Raw genomic sequence first — 18807 nt, forward strand, 5'->3', positions numbered from 1 at the left:
GAAACTATCAAGTGATTCCAGTTTTATAACCCATGTTTCATGAGTTCCCTTATTCCCAGAATTTTTTCTGAACATTCTTTTGGAACTGGTTCTGTGAAGTCTGTATCATCTGTTTTTCAGAACACCAGCATCTTGTTTACTGGCTTTTTTATTCTTTTATAGACTTTGCTGAGCTGAGTGACTCAGAGCAGTGTTGAAAATCATCACATGCTTTTGCCATCAACATGGCATCCCACACAGCATGTATGTGTACATCCTGTGTGTGTTACATGGGCTTTCATGGAGCTCAGACTTACAGCTAATGCTCTGCTCACTCGTAGCTACAAAAGCAGAGGAGTATTAGATACTTCCAGAACAAGAAGGTGATTCAAATCTGACTGGGTTTACAGTCACTAAAGCAGCATCACTTCAGAAGTGATAAATTGCCGTTAGCTGTTTAAAATCTCCATTTACGTGAGTGGGGATAAAGGCAAAAGCTTTGAACTGCTGCGATGGGGCAGTGTCACCCAGCACTCACCAGCCACAGCTCCAGCTCTGCTTCCTGAGCTGTTGTGGAGTGCAGGCAGCTTCCCTGGATTGCTAGCCCTGGTTATCACCAGAGCTTTATATGGCAACTCCCCCAAGTCAGTATGGTTCTGTAGATGGGTTCTGCTGGGAAGAAATCATGTCTGATGTCATCTCTGATTGTAATACTGCTTTTAATCAGCTATGTGTAGTACCTGGTTGAAGTATGTGGTTTATGTGTGGGTAAATTTAATTGCTAACCTTGCTAAATGCCCTCTGCAGGGAGAGTGCCAGTGCAGCCAGAAGGAAGCACAGAGCCACAGACCCCTGCTCTTGGCTGGGTCTTAGGTCCATGCTTTGGTGCAGGTCCTCAGACAGGCTCCCCCGGCTCAGCCTGGTGGCAGCCGAGATCATGGATGCACTCTGTCTGGGAGATCTGCAAGGGGAATGTCTGGGACCTCTTCCCAGAGCGTTCGCCAACATTAAGGACTATGCAGTGAATCAGCTTCCCTCTTGCCCTGACACAGCCTGGGTGCGCTGCCCGCCGGGGCATGGTGCAGAGCTCCATGTGCCCTCGCACCAGCGGAAGGGAGGGGGCTGTGCTGTGCTCTGGGGTTTGGAGGGCTGCCATGTGCAGAGCCTTGGTATTGCCAAAAATCTGTGTCTGCAGATAGATTCTCAGGCTCGCGGATGTGATTGCATTTGCAACACAGAGAAAGAAATGACAGGCTGACCCATTTCATAATGTTTATTTTAACCTTCTGCCCAGAAATGGTAATAGTTTTACATGAGGAAAACTGCTGAGCCCTGTCACAGAATGTGTTTAAATTACTCAATTTGAAATATGTCAGATGCCCTTTGATACAGCCCAGAGGGGTTAGGAGAAAACTTGCCAAATGGCCAAATAGTGGCTTTGTGTCAAGTGCCCTGAGAAACATCCCATAACTGAATCTCTTACACTTACTCCTATGTCATGCAGCTTAACCTCATGTGCACTTTGAGTTCTTGCTGTTACTCCTTGACTGTTAAAGTCCAACATGATGCCAGTGTTTGTACACTGATGTATGTGGTATGTGTGTTGGTGTATGTCACCTGTGTAGCTCTTGGTGCTGTCTGGGTATGAGGCTGTACCACACATAGCCCTTTAACATTCAGAAGGAATTGTCCAACTGCATGCATTTGGGAATGATGGGATTTAGGCTTGTACTTTGTTGGGGTTTAGTACAGTTTTGATAGCTTGTAGTTCTCTCTGACTTTAAAAACCCATATGAATACCTGTTATTCTTAGGTAAGGCTCTTGTTTTCACAGAGGGTTTCTTGGGATGCTTGTGAGGGCACATTTTGTGATGTTCTTGCAGGATTAAGGAAGGGAGAACTGAAAAAGGTGGCAGTGTGGGAGGAACTGGTACTGTTTCATTCCCAAATCTTACTCTTAACTTACAGTGGGATTCAGTTTTGTCGGTATCATTGTTTAGGTTATAATGCCGCATAAGTAATGTCTTAGAAACAGTGATACCTCATTAACAGAGATTTTCCTTTGATTGTTGATTCCTCTTTCCATTGATGGATAGGAACCATACTGCGGTACAAAGGTAGCGACATGCAATTGCAATAAGAGACGTGGCTTTAAGAATGTAAAGGGATGTGAGAAGTAGAAAGTCACTTAAAAAATTGAGAAGTTGTGGCAAGTTGATGCTATCACCAGTAAGCAAATATGTGTTAAATCTAGGTGGACTTCTCCACAGTACTAAAAGACCGAGTAATCTCATCTTCAGTCTGATCCACCATCACACTTCTTTACACAGATTAAATACTTTGGGACTGCCAGACCTGGAGCACTTTGTCACGTAGTGACCAAACTGGATTTTTAAATGAAGTTTGCACTGAACTGTTGTGTTGGCTGTTGATAACAGCTTACCGAGCAGTCCTTGGTAAAGACAGGCTTCCTTTGTGGCGCTGGGATTTCAGACGTCATGCTCCCCTCACGCTGCAGTTCTAGGCCAGTGTTTGTATGTGGTGACCAAGGCAATCTCCCTAAATGTTCACTGGATTAAAAAGCACCATGATTTTGCTGTGGGATAGATCACGTACTGCCTTACCATTTGCCTCTACAATCTCTGCTGCTCTTGAATGAAGCACAGAAGAACTTGAACTTAGGACTTTCAGATATCTAGACATACAACTAATTTTTATGCTTTTATTTCTCAGGCAGAGAATGAATCTACCGTGTATGTATGAACAGTGCAAACATATGCTCATGGTTGCCCGAGAGCTGTCACGGCTTCAAGTCTCATATGAAGAGTATCTCTGCATGAAAACCTTGCTTCTCCTCTCTACAAGTAGGTGAATAGTTAAATAGCTATGGGAACTATGTAAGTTTGACCTGCCAGTACCCTGCATCTGCAGTTTGAAGTGGTGTTAAGCATCTGATACCAAATAAAAGTCAAAATGTGCATCTTGGTACCTGATTATGTAGGATAAGTGAAGGAAGCTCTGCTCTTAATAGATACCAGACATTCGTGCTGAGATATTATATATATTATCTTTTATATTTACACTGAATAATAGCATTAATTCTTACAAACAGATGAGAACAGATGAAGCCAGGTTGGACACAGGGGCTTGGAGCAAGCTGCTCCAGTGGAAGGTGTCCCTGCCCCTGGCAGGGGTTGGAGCTGGAGGAGCTTTAAGCTCCCTTCCACCACAAACCATCTCATGATTCTATGACTCTGTGGTAGCATTGAGCTTTTCCCCGGTGCAAGCAGGAGGCTCCTGCAGCCCAGCATGGGGCCAGCTCTCTGCTGCCATGACCAGTTCCTCCCTGTGCCGTCCCCTTGTTGTCCTGGCAGGGCCGGTGCATCCTCGCCTGCCAAGCCCAGAACTGGGACAAGGGCTCCTTTCAGAAGGAACTCTTGGCTCCACACTGCCGTGGGCTTTGTAGAAACTTGAAACTTCCCCAAAACTGCAAATTTAAAGCAGTTTCTGAAATCTCTCCCAAAAATTCCTCAAGTGTTTTGGATGTGGTGTAGGCCAACTTTCCTTACAGGAATTGGAAATTTCCTTCAAGAAATTTCCATGGCAGAAATGGTGAAGAGGCAGCACTCGTACAGTTAAGCCCATTCATGAGTGAGGAGTGGCAGCCCTGGTGTTAACCAGCAGAAGGCCTCTTTGTTATGTTTGCAGTGGAAGACAATACGTTTCCACATTTCTCTCTGAGTACATACATTGTGTGAGGGGAATGTTGTGGAACCTCTGAAAACTGAGGAGCTGAAATTTGTGCAGCTTTTTAATCCATGACTTCACAATTTTAATTTCTATTTATTGTGTTTCTGTGTTTTCCAAGAGAAGAGGAAGGAGGAGTAAAACAGGAATCCCACACAGGTCCAGACACATAGCTCACACATAGACGTAGCACACAGACCTTTTCATTTAAGTCATTGGAGCAACAGTTGATGTGTTGTCATGCCCTGTGCGGACGAGGCAGGCAAAATACTTCCACATCTCATAGATGCTGACAGTGCAGCAAGGGTTGGATTTTGTATGGAAGGGAGTGTGGTTTGGAGGCCTCTTTCGTTTCTCTTGCTTTCAGTCAGCTTTGTCTCAGCTCTCTATCTTCTTTTTTCATTCACTTCACCAAGGTAACCAAACGCTTCAAATCAAGCATCTTAAGGGCCATGGGAGTTCATATACTTGATTAGTCCTCATCTGTTTACTAGTCCTTGGCCTTTAGAAGGACCATCCCAGTAGGAGAACATAGGCACAGGGGCTTAACATGGATTTCAGTCTGAATACGTGCCTCAGTCTCCACACTTTGGGTTCCTAACCCACAGCTCCTCGTCTGCCCAGTGCTGTCACGGTGTTCCATCCCTATTCCAAGAAGCTCAGCCCGAGTCCTCCTTGGCTTGGGCAGCCAGGTTGTTGTCCAGTCTCTCTGTTACTGCCTTGCCTGGACGCGTTACTTGATCCACGTCAGGAGGCTTGGAACTAGATGATCTTTCAAGATCCATTCTGAGCCAAGCCATCCCATGATCCTGCCCATGATCCTGCCCCTGCTCCTCCCTCAGCACGCAGAGTTTTGATGGAATCTGTCTAATGTCACGTTTCCCCAGACACTGAGAACACAGGAGCTCACACACAGACCCTGGTGGGTCTTCACCGAGGCACTTCCAGGGCTCACTGCCATTGCTTCCATGGTCCAGTTCCCTTCCTTCTCTTTCTTGTTGGGTTACCTTTGGGGTTTTTATTTTCACTTTCAGCAGTGTGATGCTGTTGGTTCAACTGCTTATCTGTCTCAGTTCCCATACTCTTTCCTTATGTCTCATCTGTCCTTCCTTTAAGCCATTTTTGTGTAACTGGTGTAAGAGAAGTTAAAGAATGGCACAGTTTGTAGATGTGTAATGTCTTAAAGGTTTGTATCAATGTTACAGTTCCTAAGGAAGGCCTGAAGAGTCAGTCTTTATTTGAAGAAATCCGTATGACATACATTAAGGAGCTGGGAAAGGCCATAGTGAAGAGAGAAGGGAACTCGAGCCAGAACTGGCAGCGATTTTATCAACTGACTAAACTGCTGGACTCTATGCATGATGTAAGTTGTGAAACGAATGCTTTAGACATTCCAGATGGTTGAGTTTGGGTATATGACAGTAATCTCCTTTATCCTTTCTGCATTTGAAGGGATAAGTATCAGAGGGGTGGGATGGAGGAGACAGTCGTGCCCCCCTACTCCAACTAAAGGCTCTTTGAAGGAGGTGAACGTGGTGCTTTCAGTCTGCTTTTGCAGTGGACTTGTCAGCAGTTTGTTTTGTCATTGATACAATTTTCAGTCTTATAATTTTTTCAGTCTTTAAATTTTAAAAACTTTAGTTTTTTAAAAATTATGTGGCTTTAAAATGGAGGAACTGAGGAATTGTCACTGATGTTGCAGTAGCAGCAGAGATGGGGAGCTTAAAACCAAAATTATCTCAGAGACCAGCAATGCAAGAATCTATGGAATTGCTTGAAACTGCATTAAAAACATGCATCAGCACTATTTTTAGTAGGAGTAATGGTCTAATTTTGCAAAGAATTCCAGAATTCAGGCTGCCTCCTCTTGCATTACGTACTCTTAAAGTGTGCAGATGGTACAAAGCAGTGCTGAAGCTGGGTAAGGCAAAGGAAACTTTGAGACCTCAACATTGTTTTGTCTTTCTTGTTGCTGTACCAAGCACCTGGAAAGATCTTGAGCTTGTCCATGGGTACTTTATATGCTGGAATGGGAATGAGACAAAACCTCTTCAGGATTTGTAAAGACCTTGCACGAGCTGTTGTTTTCTATTAGAAGACCAATTACAGGACTTGCTAATTAAACTGAGGGTAATTAGCACCCAGGCGGGCGCTGGCCTGTGCCTCATTGCGGAGGCAGAGGAGGGGAGGGTGGAAGGATGTGGGTTAATAGTTCTCCTGTACATATTTGTGTGAAAGTAATTCTTTGCTTTATCACTTGTAGGTGGTTGAAAATCTTCTGAGCTTTTGCTTCCAAACATTTTTGGATAAATCCATGAGTATTGAGTTCCCAGAAATGTTGGCAGAAATCATCAGCAATCAGATACCAAAATATTCAAATGGAAATATCAAGAAGCTCTTGTTTCATCAGAAGTGACTGCCTTAACACAAAAGGGTTGCCTTAAGAAAACGTCAAATGATAGCTTTTTTTTTTTGTAAAGAAAAAAAACCCTACAGACCTTGTTGGTTTTGTCCTTGCAGCGGTGTTTCTTTTGTAATTATGCACTACATGTGGTTTACAGAGGGCCAAGAGTTAGGCTGGAGGAGCGGCGGAGCGCTCGCCTTGGTAAAGGAGTGGGGAGAAGGGCAAGGAAAAGGAATGGTGTTGATCAGAAATTCTCTCTCTCCCCTCGTGCAACATCCCTGGATGCATTGGAGCCAGCGGGGCCAGGCTGGATGCTCCGGACATTGTGCTGGTGGAGGAGTTGCTGCAGTTGGCTGAGACAATTTTCTAGGCTTTTTTTTTGTTTTTATTTTGTTTTATTTTGGTTTTGGTTTTTTTTTTTTAGTCAAGTGTTTTGGATTTTCTTTTTTAAGGTAGCGTTTGGTTCCTGCATGTGTAACCTGAGGAACGTTTACAAGTGTATATCGGAAAAGGGAAGTTGTGCCTTTTATAGCTATTGCTGTCTGGTTTTAGCCATTTCCTTTAACTTTCTATACCGTGAACTCGGCTTGTTCATTTTTTCTTACCTGATTTTTTTGTAATACTTCAAGATGCCTATTGTACAGCTGGTTTTATAAGGTGGGGCAGCTCGTAGCTTTCCTAAATGACCTCTAGACATTAATCCTCGACTATATTCACACAACGAAAATGGGTTTGGCCTTTTCTAACCTAAGAGCTTTCAACTGTCCAAGCGACCATCAAGATCTGGCATTTTTTTAAGGGCCAGGGTGGGTGGGAGAACTCTCAAATCTAATTCAATAGATGTGAAAGAAACAACAACTTTTGGCTTAGGTGCAAAAGTGTTGGATATGCAGATTCATAGAAGATTAGCCCAGTCCTAAACTGGATGTAAATGAGCAGGTTATTTTATATATTGAAGAAAAAAAAAAGCCTGATTTTTGCATATGATGCAACAGCCATAACTGAGAGTCACGGGCTGCATTGATGCCAAGAAGCTCAGTCCTGACTGCCCATCAGGAAATTTTCAGGAAAATATGCATAGCTTAAAGAAAAGTTTACTTCTGTGTGGAGAAACTCACGTTTTCTATACACTGAGATCTGTCATCACACAAGTATATCCGGAGAAACACCACTTACGTAGAGGCAGACGTGTAATTATGCCCAGTGGTTTGGTTTTGTTCTGTTCTCTTGTGTCGGTTCTAGAGCTCTCTCCGTGGGGCAGGAGGAGGGAAGAGCAGCCAGAGCAGCAGAGCTTCAAGCCCCATTCCCACATCTCTATGGCTGCTGCTGGGCCCATCCTCTTCCCTGGAGAGCAGGAAAGCTCCGCTACTGATCTCGTGGTCTTAGAGTCGTACGTCAAACCGTCTGTGTTTGTAAGGCTGCATCCCTTAACCCCAATGACTAGCGTGCCATAAAACTCCCCTGGGTCTTGTGAATTTCTCCTTGTTGCCATTGATACCGACATTTTAAACCGTTTAGAAGCTGTAGTAGCCTTTTCTACGTGCACCTTAACAATTTTCTGTATCTCAAAATTGAAATCTTTCCTAAGCCACTCTAAAATCCGATTTTTACGCAAAGTGGCCAGAGTATTTGTGTAATAGAATTGAGAAAGATCATCTGATAAAATACAAAACCTAATATATTTTTATATTTAGTTATAGTTTCAAATATGTATAATCGGTATATTCGCTGATCCGAGAAAAGAAGGGAAGGGCTACTGCAGCTTTAAAAGCAATTTATTAAATGATTGTAAAATAGCTTGTATAGTGTATAATAAGGATGATTTTTAGATGACAGATTGCTTTATCATGATACATGTAATTATATTTTTTGTAGGGGTCACAAATATGCTGAATGGTAACCCGTCCCCGCTGGGGTTTGTCTGGAGGTAGTGCTGAAGGCGTCGGGTTTTAGTATCCAAAGAAGTACTCTTTGTCTCTAAAGGAAAACCTGTGTTCAGTGGGTGTGTTTAGGGTTGAGTTTTTAATGTTTTATCTAATCACTGTGTACAAATCCCAGCTGGAGCTTGGATGGAATACTCCTATCTGTATGGTTGGTTACCATTCGCCAGGCGTTGCTAAATCCGACCTCCGCTGCAGGCAATGTAACGGGGAAGATGCGTGTGAGCACCCACACCTACACCTCTAAGCAGACGGGGGTAGTTTCACATACAGCCTCACCTACCACAGCAGAAACAGCTCGACAAATTGGGCAATAATACACATACAGGTACCAGCAATATGTAAATACGGAGCATAGGTTGTTCACCATACACTAGCACGTTTCTGTTGTTAGCAGAAGGTAGTTTCCGAGCAAAATCGGAAACTAAATTTTCACCCTTTCTTAAAGCTCTTTTTGAATGCTATACCTATTAAGAAGAGCTCCTATATTCAGTACTTCGGGGTAAAATACCATCTTTAATAAAAAAGAAAAGTAACCACTCTCTTCTCTTTGATCTGTAAAGGATATATATACATTTTCTAACAGGGAAAGGCAAGGTCAGTATTGCAGTTACGACTCCTACCCCCATTTCATGCAACTATTCACACAACTGTTTGACATGCAGATAGGAGTTCCATGCTGCTTCTGGGGGCTCTTCAGCTAAAGGAAAACTGGGGTTACTTTGGAGAATGGTTTTAAAATTGCATCCCCAGGAAGCTTGATTTGAGCTTGCGTGGAAGAGTGGTGGTGCGAGCGGGTGTGCAATGGGTGTGCAAGCATCAGCGCATCCATATACACAAATACAAACCTTCTCTTTTTGCCAGCAGAAAAGTAACTGGAGTGAACGTGAACAAATGATCCCCATCTTGAGAGAACCGGTAATGTAGGAGAAGAGAAGGCTCTACCCCCTCCTAGTCTGTATCCCTTTATATTCCTTTGTAGTTTAGGGATTTAAGGAAAAAAATAAAAAGGAAACTGTGATGTTAGAAGAAAGCAATCGTCCTGTACGTGCTGTTAGGTTTTGAACTTCACCATTAGAAGTCTGTAGTGCTTTAGTAAGCAGTGAGAAGTCCGTGTCCTGTGTATCCGTAGTCCTTGTAGCAGTGGGTAGTATCTGCACTCTGGATAAAGCAGGGAGAATTCTGACTTCGTCTCTTCAGTGCCTTATCACAAAGTGCATCGACCGAGGGGCGGCCGCCGGCAGCCCGGGCGCAGAGCTCGTGCACGAGCAGCGCCAGGAATGGCCTTAGCGGGAGAAGCGGGAGCTCCAGGAATGGCCTTAGCGGGAGCAGCGGGAGCGGGGCCAGGGGCTGGGGATGGAGCTGGGAAATGACCTCGCCATTTCACAGACAGGGGTAGAAAACAGGAGGAGGAAAGTGCCTGGATGAACATCAGCTCAATCCTGTTTCCCGTAGTCGAACTTCAGCGAGTGAGGACTGGAGGGTCACACCTTAGCATGAGGGTTTTGGAGGGTGTCCTTAGAGTAGTTATGCTCTATCCTTAGTCCAGTCTGCAACCGGGTGTTGTTGAGCCATTGATGCCACATAGGAACCAAATTTTCAGGAAAGGACTGGGGCCTCCGAGGCAGCGGGAGGCTCCAGGATGCTGATGAAAGGCTGTGTGTATGGAAATACCCCACCTCCCAACTAACGTGCATAACAGCATAGAGTCAGCGATGTGTCATTATTCTATTTTGTATATTAAACGAGAGATATATACTGGGGACAAATCCTATATCGTACCGGTGTATGGCATTATTAAAAAAGAATCATTATTTTTATCACAGTAATTTTAAAACAGCATAAAGGAAATTAAACCAGTGACTCCTGTTTAAAAATGAAAGTTGTAGTTTTTTATTCATGCTGAATAATTCTGTAGTAACAAGTCTGTAGTTTTCACCTACTCAGTGAACTGTTGGACTGTAAAAGCTTGTGTGGAATTGTTGAACATTTATTTTTTCATTTGAATTTGCTGTTCTGGTAATACAAAGCCACACATCTGTACAGAAGTTGCAGTAAATGTGAGCCATTTACAGCAATGCCGAATAATGGACAGAAACCATATAATAAAATTCTGCTTTTTTCATTAAATGGCTCCAAAATGCTTTTGTGGAGTGTTTGCTGTGTACCTGGAGGGGAGTGGTCACCTTGTTCATGGGTTCTCATCACTGACCTCATCCACAGAAATCACTGATGGCCTATGTAGTGGAGTTCTGGAGGGGGAGAGAGTCTGATAATTCAGTTCAGATGAACAGTTTAACTTGCGTCTCTTAAACCTTGCTGTGTTTGCCATGGAATTCTGAACATCCATTTTGGGGGCAAGGGGAGGAGGAATTGATGCCCCAGTTTCTGAGAGAAACAGCTCCAAGTGGAGTTAGGGAAAAACCAGAATTGATTTAAAATGTGGTACTAAAATGGTTCTTGATGATTTCACACTTGTCCAAAATGCAGGACCCCAGCCTGGTTTGGGTTGAAGGGACCTTAAAGCTCCTCCATCTTCAACCCCTGCCACGCACAGGGACACCTTCCTCTAGAACAGCTTGCTTCAAGCCCCCGTGTCCAACCTGGCCTTGAACACTAAAACACTAACCAGTTTCAAGAGCCTTGATCTCCCAGCTCATAGATCTACACAGTTTGGGGTTTCACTTGTGCCACTTCTTTTTCCATGTTTACACCCCCAAGTCTTGGGGCTTTCCTACCACCAAGGGTTAGGACAAAGACCACCTCCAGCCTGCAAAGAAGGCCCCAAGGGATGGCTTGAAAAATCATTCCCAAATCAGCAGTGCTGGAAACACCTCTGTGGGGCTGGGGATGCTGCACTTGGTGTTCAGAACGTCTTCAGGCCCCCAACCAAAACCCGCTGCTGTCACGTTCCTTCCCTGCCACGTCACCCCTGGAGTTCTTGAAAAGCAACTTATCTTCAACACATCAGTAAATAAAACTGTTTTCTTCCTTCACATGGCTCTTGCCTTTACCCCATTGTACAGCAGCGTGAGAGTCGTGCCATAATAAAATCTCATTTAGCAGCAACTCAAAATGCCAGCTTCCAGCAGGGAGGGATTTCTTTGAATTGTTTGCAATGAAACCAAGGGCTTACATAAAGTTCACTTTGGGAATTTCCAGGCTGCAGACTGGGGCCAGAGGCAATACATGAACAGGAGTTACAATAACTCCATCTTATCTGAGTAACAAATCTGAATGATGCTTTGGGGAGATGCAGCAGATCCATGGGTTACAAGCCACTCCATGGTGTTTCCATGGGGTCAGACAGTTTGGTTCTTTATCAGTGATGCTAATTTCATTTATGGGGAGACCTGAAACTGGTCTAGATAACACATGAAAAGGTGTATCTATTCAATGTAAAGCATGGCTGCATCAATGGCAACTGAAGAAACCCTCTAAAGGGGATTAAAAGTTCCTTGGTCTCCAATGGCCAAACCCATGGATGGAAACTTGCTCTGAAGCAAACCAGAGGGGTGGCAGCAGTAAATATTCAATACATCACAGGCCTGGCACAGCACTAGAGCATAATTAAGGATATTCTCTGAGGTCACAACAGAGACCTTTACATTTAGAACATAACAAGTAAGTGAAATCCTTCTAATTACAGGCCCTGTGGACTCAAGATCAAACCACATGAAAAGACCACGGCAAAACTGCTGATGCTGCATCTAATACAGCCACTAATTGCGTTGCTAATGCACTAGGACAGGGGTTGTACTGTCCGCTTGATGTGATACATGGTGGAAACTTGACCCATTGTGCCCAGTTAAGTGCCATGGGCCCAGCTGGGAGCCGGGAAGGAGCAGGACAGGAAGCACAGCTCCAGCTCACTCTGGCCGCGCAGCATCCATGGCTGTGGGATTCTGTGTCCTAACCCTTGCCGGGAGGATTTTCTGGTTTGGGCCCCACTGGGATGTTTCTTTGTTTAAAGAAGAATGAGGGGGAGCAGGCTCAGCTCAGCTCTGCTCCTGGGCCAGGCGCCGCATCCAGTGGGATGCACTGGGAAGGGTTCATGTGTGCAGGGACAACACAACCCCCTCAGTAGCATCCCCAGGGAAAGCTGAGCAGCACTTGGGATGCCTCAGATCTTACCTCAGTGTGTTCCCTGTCAATTTAAAGCCATGTTTAAACACTGGAGGAGGGGGGGTGGGGGGTGGGGTGTCTCCATCTCCTCTTTATTCCATTCATTTCACTGAAGCAGGCCAGGTTGCATCCAACACTGAGCACTTCCCATGTGCTCACAGCATCCCACTTCTTCTGTAGTTGGGACAAACTACAACTGTGACAAGCCCCTTTGCCACAGAGGTGTCTGGGGGAGGACAAGGAGGGCAAGGACAGAGTTGGTGCTTTGTAGTCAGAAGGCTTTCATGCCCAGCTGTCTATATGCAGATACAGAGGTAGACGATATAGATAATATAGATAGAGATATAGAGATATAAATATAGACATGGATATAGATAATATAACTATAGATGATATAGATATATAGATATATAGATATAGATATAGGTATAGATATAGATATAATTTGTGTCTGTCTCCCGTGAGCACAGCTGCAGGCCTGTGCCTGTTCCCCAGCTGCACATATGTGTGAGCTCCAGCTCCTGCACTGCTGACAGGGGTTGGAGGAGGGGAACAGAACCCAGGAACAAAACCCATTGCTGGCCGAGGCCCCAGGGCCGGATCCAGCAGCGTGAATGGCGCAGCCAAACCAGCAGCACATTGCCTGCACCACAGCAGCGAGCAGCCCCTCTGCAGGGAGGGCACAACGTGGGCAGCATCACAGAGTCCTGATCACTGCTGGGGACACTGAGAGGGGGGACATGCAGCAGATACAGAGATTGAGAGGGACATGGAGCTGTTGGAGCCAGTCCAGAGGAGGCCATGGGGATGCTGTGAGGGCTGGAGCAGCTCTGCTCTGGAGCCAGGCTGAGAGAGCTGGGCTGGGGCAGCCTGGAGAGGGGAAGGCTCCTTAAGGGGAGACCTGAGAGCAGCTCCAGTGCCTAAAGGGGCTGCAAGAGAGGGAAGAGGCTTACTCTGCAGTGGGCACAGCCCTGCCTGGCTGCCCTGCTCCCCAGGAGCAACAATGACAGCCTGTCACTGCCACCATGGAGTGAGGACATGGAACATGGACTGTGCCAGGGAGATGGACCAGGGTAAACCACTGATACAGTGATGAACTTGAGGAAACAGGGGCTGCTGGGGAATCGTGAGCTCTGAAACCATATTTGTCCTATAAGGCATATGGTATCTGCCTAAATAATGCTCACAAACAGCTTGACAAATATTTTCCCCTTGCCAGACAGTGGTGATTCTGCCATTCCCCCTTGTCTGGTGCTGTTAATGCTGCTCCACAGAGGTCCAGCTTGTGCCCCTGCTTGGCCACTGTCCCCACCGCAGTTGTGCTGCTGCACAAAGCATCCTCAGCCACAAACCAGCCTTCATTAACTCCTCGTTTCTCTCATGCTCTTTGCTTGCAGGCAGCCTTTCCATGGCTGAGCTGTAGCAGAACCACGCGTACTCCTTCTGCACACAATTCACCTTCTGCACTGCTCAAAACCAGCGAGATTACCCCAAAACAACAGTAATAAACCCCAACCAGCCCAACCCAGCCCTCGGCAAGACAAAACCCCAATGGGGGCTGCTTCCAAAGCTCCCCTTTGGTGGAGATGCTGCTTCCTGGGGGGGGGTCAGCCCCCTCCAAACCCTGCCTTGGGGTGGGGGTCCCCCCGGGGCCCCATGCCGGCCAGGCCTTGCTGAGCGCAGTGGGTCTGAACCAGCTCGAAGCTGTCGGTCTAAATATATCGTTGTTGCTGGGGAAATAAATAATGAACAGAGGGAGTGATCTCTGCTGATTCAATTGGTGCTGCTGGGGGGGCTGGAGGGACGGCCCCGCGCGGCCGGAGCAGCCTCAGGTACCAGCACAGCGCGGAGCAGCCTCCAGGTAACAAAACACTGACGGGAGCCAGACTAAAACAAATACAACAAATAAGAAGGGCAGGGGCAGGACAGAAGCACCTCATGCATTGAGATGAGCTCTTAGGCAGAAGCTCTTCCCTGGGAGGGTGCTGAGGCGCTGGCACAGGGTGCCCAGAGAAGCTGTGGCTGCCCCATCCCTGGCAGTGTTCAAGGCCAGGTTGGACACAGAGGCTTGGAGCAAGCTGCTCCAGTGGAAGGTGTCCCTGCCCGTGGCAGGGGTTGGAGCTGGAGGAGCTTTAAGGTCCCTTTAACACAAACCAGGCTGGGGTTCTATGATTTCCTGATCCTAGAAATATAGATTCTGGCAGCTGCAGCAAAACTGAGATTTAGACTTTCTGTGCAAAGTATCTATAAAAATCTGGAGCTGCCACCACCCGAGGCCCTGGTCAGGGCAAGGAGGGCAAAGATGGGTGACACTGCAGGGGTGACACCGCACAGGTGACACTGTGTGGGTGACAATGCATGGGTGACACTGCACGGGTGACAGTGCCCAGTGTGACAGTGCCTGGCGCACCGCTCTCTGCTGCACCAGCCCAGCCCTGCCCACCCCCCAGGACAACAGCTCTGCCTCAGGAGTACCTTACAGGTGAACACCACCAGAACGAGCTCATCTGCTCCAGCAGCTGCAACCCGAGGTCAAACCAAACCCCTGCGGCAGCGGCAGGGCCCGGCTGGGTGTGAGGCTGTGGGAGGGCACCGGCCCCACGGCAGCCCCAGCCCTGGCCGGGTGATCCAGGGGTGGCACCGCTCGGTGTGGGCTGGGAAAGCTCTTTGCTGTTGCCCGAAGAGCAGGATCCAGCCCGGTGCTGTGCCATCGGCACGGTAACACATCATGGCCCTGCCAGGCTCCAGCGGGGGGGGGGGGGGGCTGCAAACCTTGCTTCTCCCACAGAATCTGCATGAAGGGAATGTTCTGCTTGGGTTAACAGGAGACCTTGCTCATCCACGGTGCCTTTTTCATCGCCCATTACATCCTCTCTATCAACTCACAGGTGGCTGCTAAGGAAGGCTCTGGCCCATTTGCAGGTATTTAATTACCTGATTGCCATGGGTAACCCTGGTGCAGAAAAGGGTCAGCGGGGAGCAGGATGCTCTGAGGACCCCAGGGAGAGGGGCCACAGGTTGGCAGGGACACCAGACCCCTGCTCTGGACACAAGGTTTATTTAACTCCACCATCTACCCTGCACCCAGTCCCTGTTCCTGCCTCCCCCATCTCACCTGAGCCCCAAGGCAGGTTTCCAGGGTGCTGGGGTTTTACTTCCCCCCCTTCCTGAGTGCGTCAGTGAGTTTTAGAGCACAGGTGTGATTTTCTAGAGCCCTTTGTCTGAGGTTTAGAGGCAAGAATAAGCTTCATTAAGAGGAGGGAGGGTTTCTAATCAGTAATAGGTAGGTGCTACCTCGTGAGCTGTGCTAAATTACAAGCTGCTTTGCTGTGCTTGTCTTCAAGTAATCGGCTCCTCACCCAGAGAATGGAACTTTAAATGGTTATTTCTTAAGAAACCCAACACCTTTTCATCCTCAGCTCCCCAAAGCTAAAGATGTGTTATGTTAGCCCAAATGTACGAACTGGAACTGCTTTGAGGCTTCTGCTTCGATAGAAGAATTAAATACACTTGCTGAGCAGAACAGGTCCCATCAGCACTGGGCTCTTTTTGTGCAGGTAACGTTCCTCAGCTACAGACCCATTGACTTCAACCAGAGCTGCACTGAACTGATGGAACTGGTGGGTGCTGCTCAGCTGCCCACGCAGCCCCTGCACTGATCTCAGTCTCCCCTCTGTCAGGTTAAAGCCATTCCCCTTGGCCTGTCCCTACAGCCCCTTGTCCCAAGCCCCTCTCCAGGTTTCCTGGAGCCCCTTTAGGCACTGGAGCTGCTCTGAGGTCTCCCCCGAGCCTTGAGGCCTTACCTGCACCTCACCTCACACTGCACCTCCCATGGATGTGGGTTTCACTCTCTTCCTTGCCCTAAAGCCTTGAGTCGTGGCCGCAGGTCTCCAGGGAGCAGGGCAATGTCCTGGCTGGCTGTGAGGAGCCCACAGACCTTTCCCATTCAGCAGCTCCCAGGATATCCCTGTTTCCCCCAGGGTGCAGCCTGGTGGAGCAGAGTCCTGACCCCAAATGAGATCCTTCTGTAAAGACACCTAAAATTGCTGAGAGGATGGCAGCTCCTCATGCCCGAGCATCACCTCCAGCCCCAGTGCTCCTCAGGGCAGACAGTGGCCAGAAACAAAGCAAAAGCTCTGGGAGGCACCTCGGGGACTTAAACACTCAGTGAAGCTGTTTGGATTTGTGCTGTGAAATCTCTGGGATAAATCCAAATAACTCCTCTCCAGCACCTAAACAGAGCCATCAATTGGATACTGCAGCACCCGGATGTGCTGGTGTTACAAGGCTCTGGTGAGCATCCTGCTCCCATCCCTCACCACCACCCGCTTTTAAGCTGTCAGCCGTAAAAGAAGCCATAGCCCTGTGGAGGGAACATTCCAGAGCCTCATCTGCAGCTTACCTTGAAATCAGGATCGCAATCTTCTGTTGGAGAGCTCCGCACTCCCCGAAGTGCAGGGACCAGCAGGAGCCCGCTTGCAGGTTAAGGTGCAGAGGACAGAACACCCAATACCCCCATGTTACAGCAGTAACTGAGTCTGGCTGTGATGAGCTGTGATGGTCTGGGCTGCTCTTCAGGCCACTGAACCCAGTGTGGAGGCAGACACTGTCCAGAGGATGTTTTGTCTGACTGCGGAGCCAGGCGGGAATGTGAAAAGTCACGGCCATGGTCTGAAATGGTTGATTGAATCGCTTGGATTGAGCAATACCCTGCTCAAAGAAAGCATCCAACTCCTACCCAACCCCAACCCAAGCCAATGCCAATCCCAACCCAAGCCCCAGCAGGGCAGTGGGAGGTGTGACGGGCGCGCTGCCAGCAGCCTGGGTGCTCCCAAACCATCCGAGAGGCTTCACTCCCTGCTGTAAAGCCCCCCAGATCCATTGAAGATACAAGGGCCCGTGGAGACCTCAGAAAAGCCACGTGTGTCAGTGGATACCAGGACATGGGGACTAAGGCTGGTGACAGTGGCCTGGCCACAGCCAACTGATAGGGCTCACCCCATCAACTTGAACCATGGCAGGACCGTAGCCAAGACTTGTGTTTGAACAGATACTATTGCAGTGTCTTCTGCTTTACTGCCTAAACTGCTGGGCAGGGAGTACAGGTCAGGCTTCACCTCCCAGCACATCTGAACACCCTGCTTGCTCCTAATGTTGACTGATGACTTTAATATTCAGCATCAAATGTCATGTCAAGCTGGTTTAAAACAATATTTTCTATCTTTAATTTCTCTCAGAATAAACCACTATTTGCTCCATTATTAAACTCCCCCATGGCAGGAACATTCACTTGGAGCCTCAGACAAATCCTGCTTTTGGGAAGTTTTAATTAAAAAAGAATATTCCAGTCACTCCCCTGCAAGAGCAGTAACTGCTGCTGCTGCTTTGCTTTCCTCCCTCCACGGGATACCTTGTAAATACGTTTGCAAGGGACTTCTGTTCCCAATAACTCTCTAGGTAGCAGATCCAGACGCTCCTAAGAGCATAGGAAAAGGAATTTACTCTCAACCCAGAACAACTTGAGTATCTGAAGAGGCAAAGGGGGACACTGCACAGAGAGGTTTTGTGAGGACAAGGACTGGCAGCAGCTGGCTGGGACAGGGCAGCCTGCGCTGCTCCTGCAGCCTTAGGGAAGAGGCCCCCAAACACCACATCCCCTAAATACACCTTTTAGAACAGTTCTGATGTGTCTGAGATTCTCATCTGTCCATAGAACACTTCGTGTTCGAAGGCTGAGAGTCACATTGGAGACAGAAGGCTGTGCTGGGAAGACACTGGCTCCAGCAGCAGCCTGACCTTGGTCAGCCTGGAGAAGGCTCCCGTGAGACCTTAGAGCAGCTCCAGTGCCTAAAGGGGCTGCAGGAAACCTGGAGAGGGGCTTTGGACAAGGGGCTGTAGGGACAGGCCAAGGGGAATGGCTTTGACCTGCCAGAGGGGAGACTGAGATGAGCTCTTAGGCAGAAGCTCTTCCCTGTGAGGGTGCTGAGGCGCTGGCACAGGGTGCCCAGAGAAGCTGTGGCTGCCCCATCCCTGGCAGTGTTCGAGGCCAGGTCAATCCTTTCCAACTCAAACCATTCCATGATTCTATGCTGGGGGAGCAGCTCAGGACAGGACAAACCTGAACACAAGCATATACTGCTGACAGATGAAATATTAAGCCCTTTTTTTCCCTCCCTCTTTTCCATCAGCCCTTCCCATCCCTCCCCTATACCCCTGAACAGGGGTTCCTGTACAACCCACGCTAGGCAGTGCAGAAGCCAGAGCCAGCTCTGAGCAGCCCCTGAGGTCCCAGTGGCTTCTGGGGCTGGATTAAGCCCAGCCTGATCCTCTGCTCCAGGAGCATCAACAAGTGGTACAAGTGTTCACTACCAAACCCAAGGATGAACCAGGACAGCGGAACACTGGCTTTGATCCCTACAAATCTCTTGGCCTTCTTCATCCATTGCCTCAAAACAGAAAACGCGACAGTTTGGAGGCTTCTCCCCTGCCCAGCCATCACCAGCAGGGCGATGTGCCCAGTGCATCACTTACAGTGAGGTTACAGCCCCAAGGAGATGAGCTGTGCTGCGCCCACCCTGGAAATCAGGAAGAGAACATTAACTTTTTCCTCTG

At 47.8% G+C, this 18807-nt stretch overlaps 1 protein-coding gene across 2 annotated transcripts in view; it reads left to right on the plus strand.

Annotated features, from left to right (window-relative positions):
• NR3C1 (nuclear receptor subfamily 3 group C member 1) overlaps window positions 1-10213 on the plus strand; it is a 62088-nt gene extending 51875 nt beyond the window's left edge. Inside the window, exons 7-9 of one of the 2 annotated variants that reach the window (XM_034066728.1) lie at window positions 2713-2843; window positions 4932-5089; window positions 5990-6319. In XM_034066728.1, coding sequence (XP_033922619.1) covers window positions 2713-2843; window positions 4932-5089; window positions 5990-6142 — 442 coding nt within the window. In that variant the 3' untranslated portion in view covers window positions 6143-6319. Of the gene's footprint in view, window positions 1-2712; window positions 2844-4931; window positions 5090-5989 lie in introns of both variants that reach the window. The other variant, XM_005147291.3, reaches the window with a different exon arrangement.
• Window positions 10214-18807: the final 8594 nt, after the last annotated feature.

The sequence above is a fragment of the Melopsittacus undulatus genome, chromosome 10 (assembly GCF_012275295.1).
Source record: "Melopsittacus undulatus isolate bMelUnd1 chromosome 10, bMelUnd1.mat.Z, whole genome shotgun sequence".
NCBI classification, from domain to species: Eukaryota; Metazoa; Chordata; class Aves; order Psittaciformes; family Psittaculidae; genus Melopsittacus; species Melopsittacus undulatus.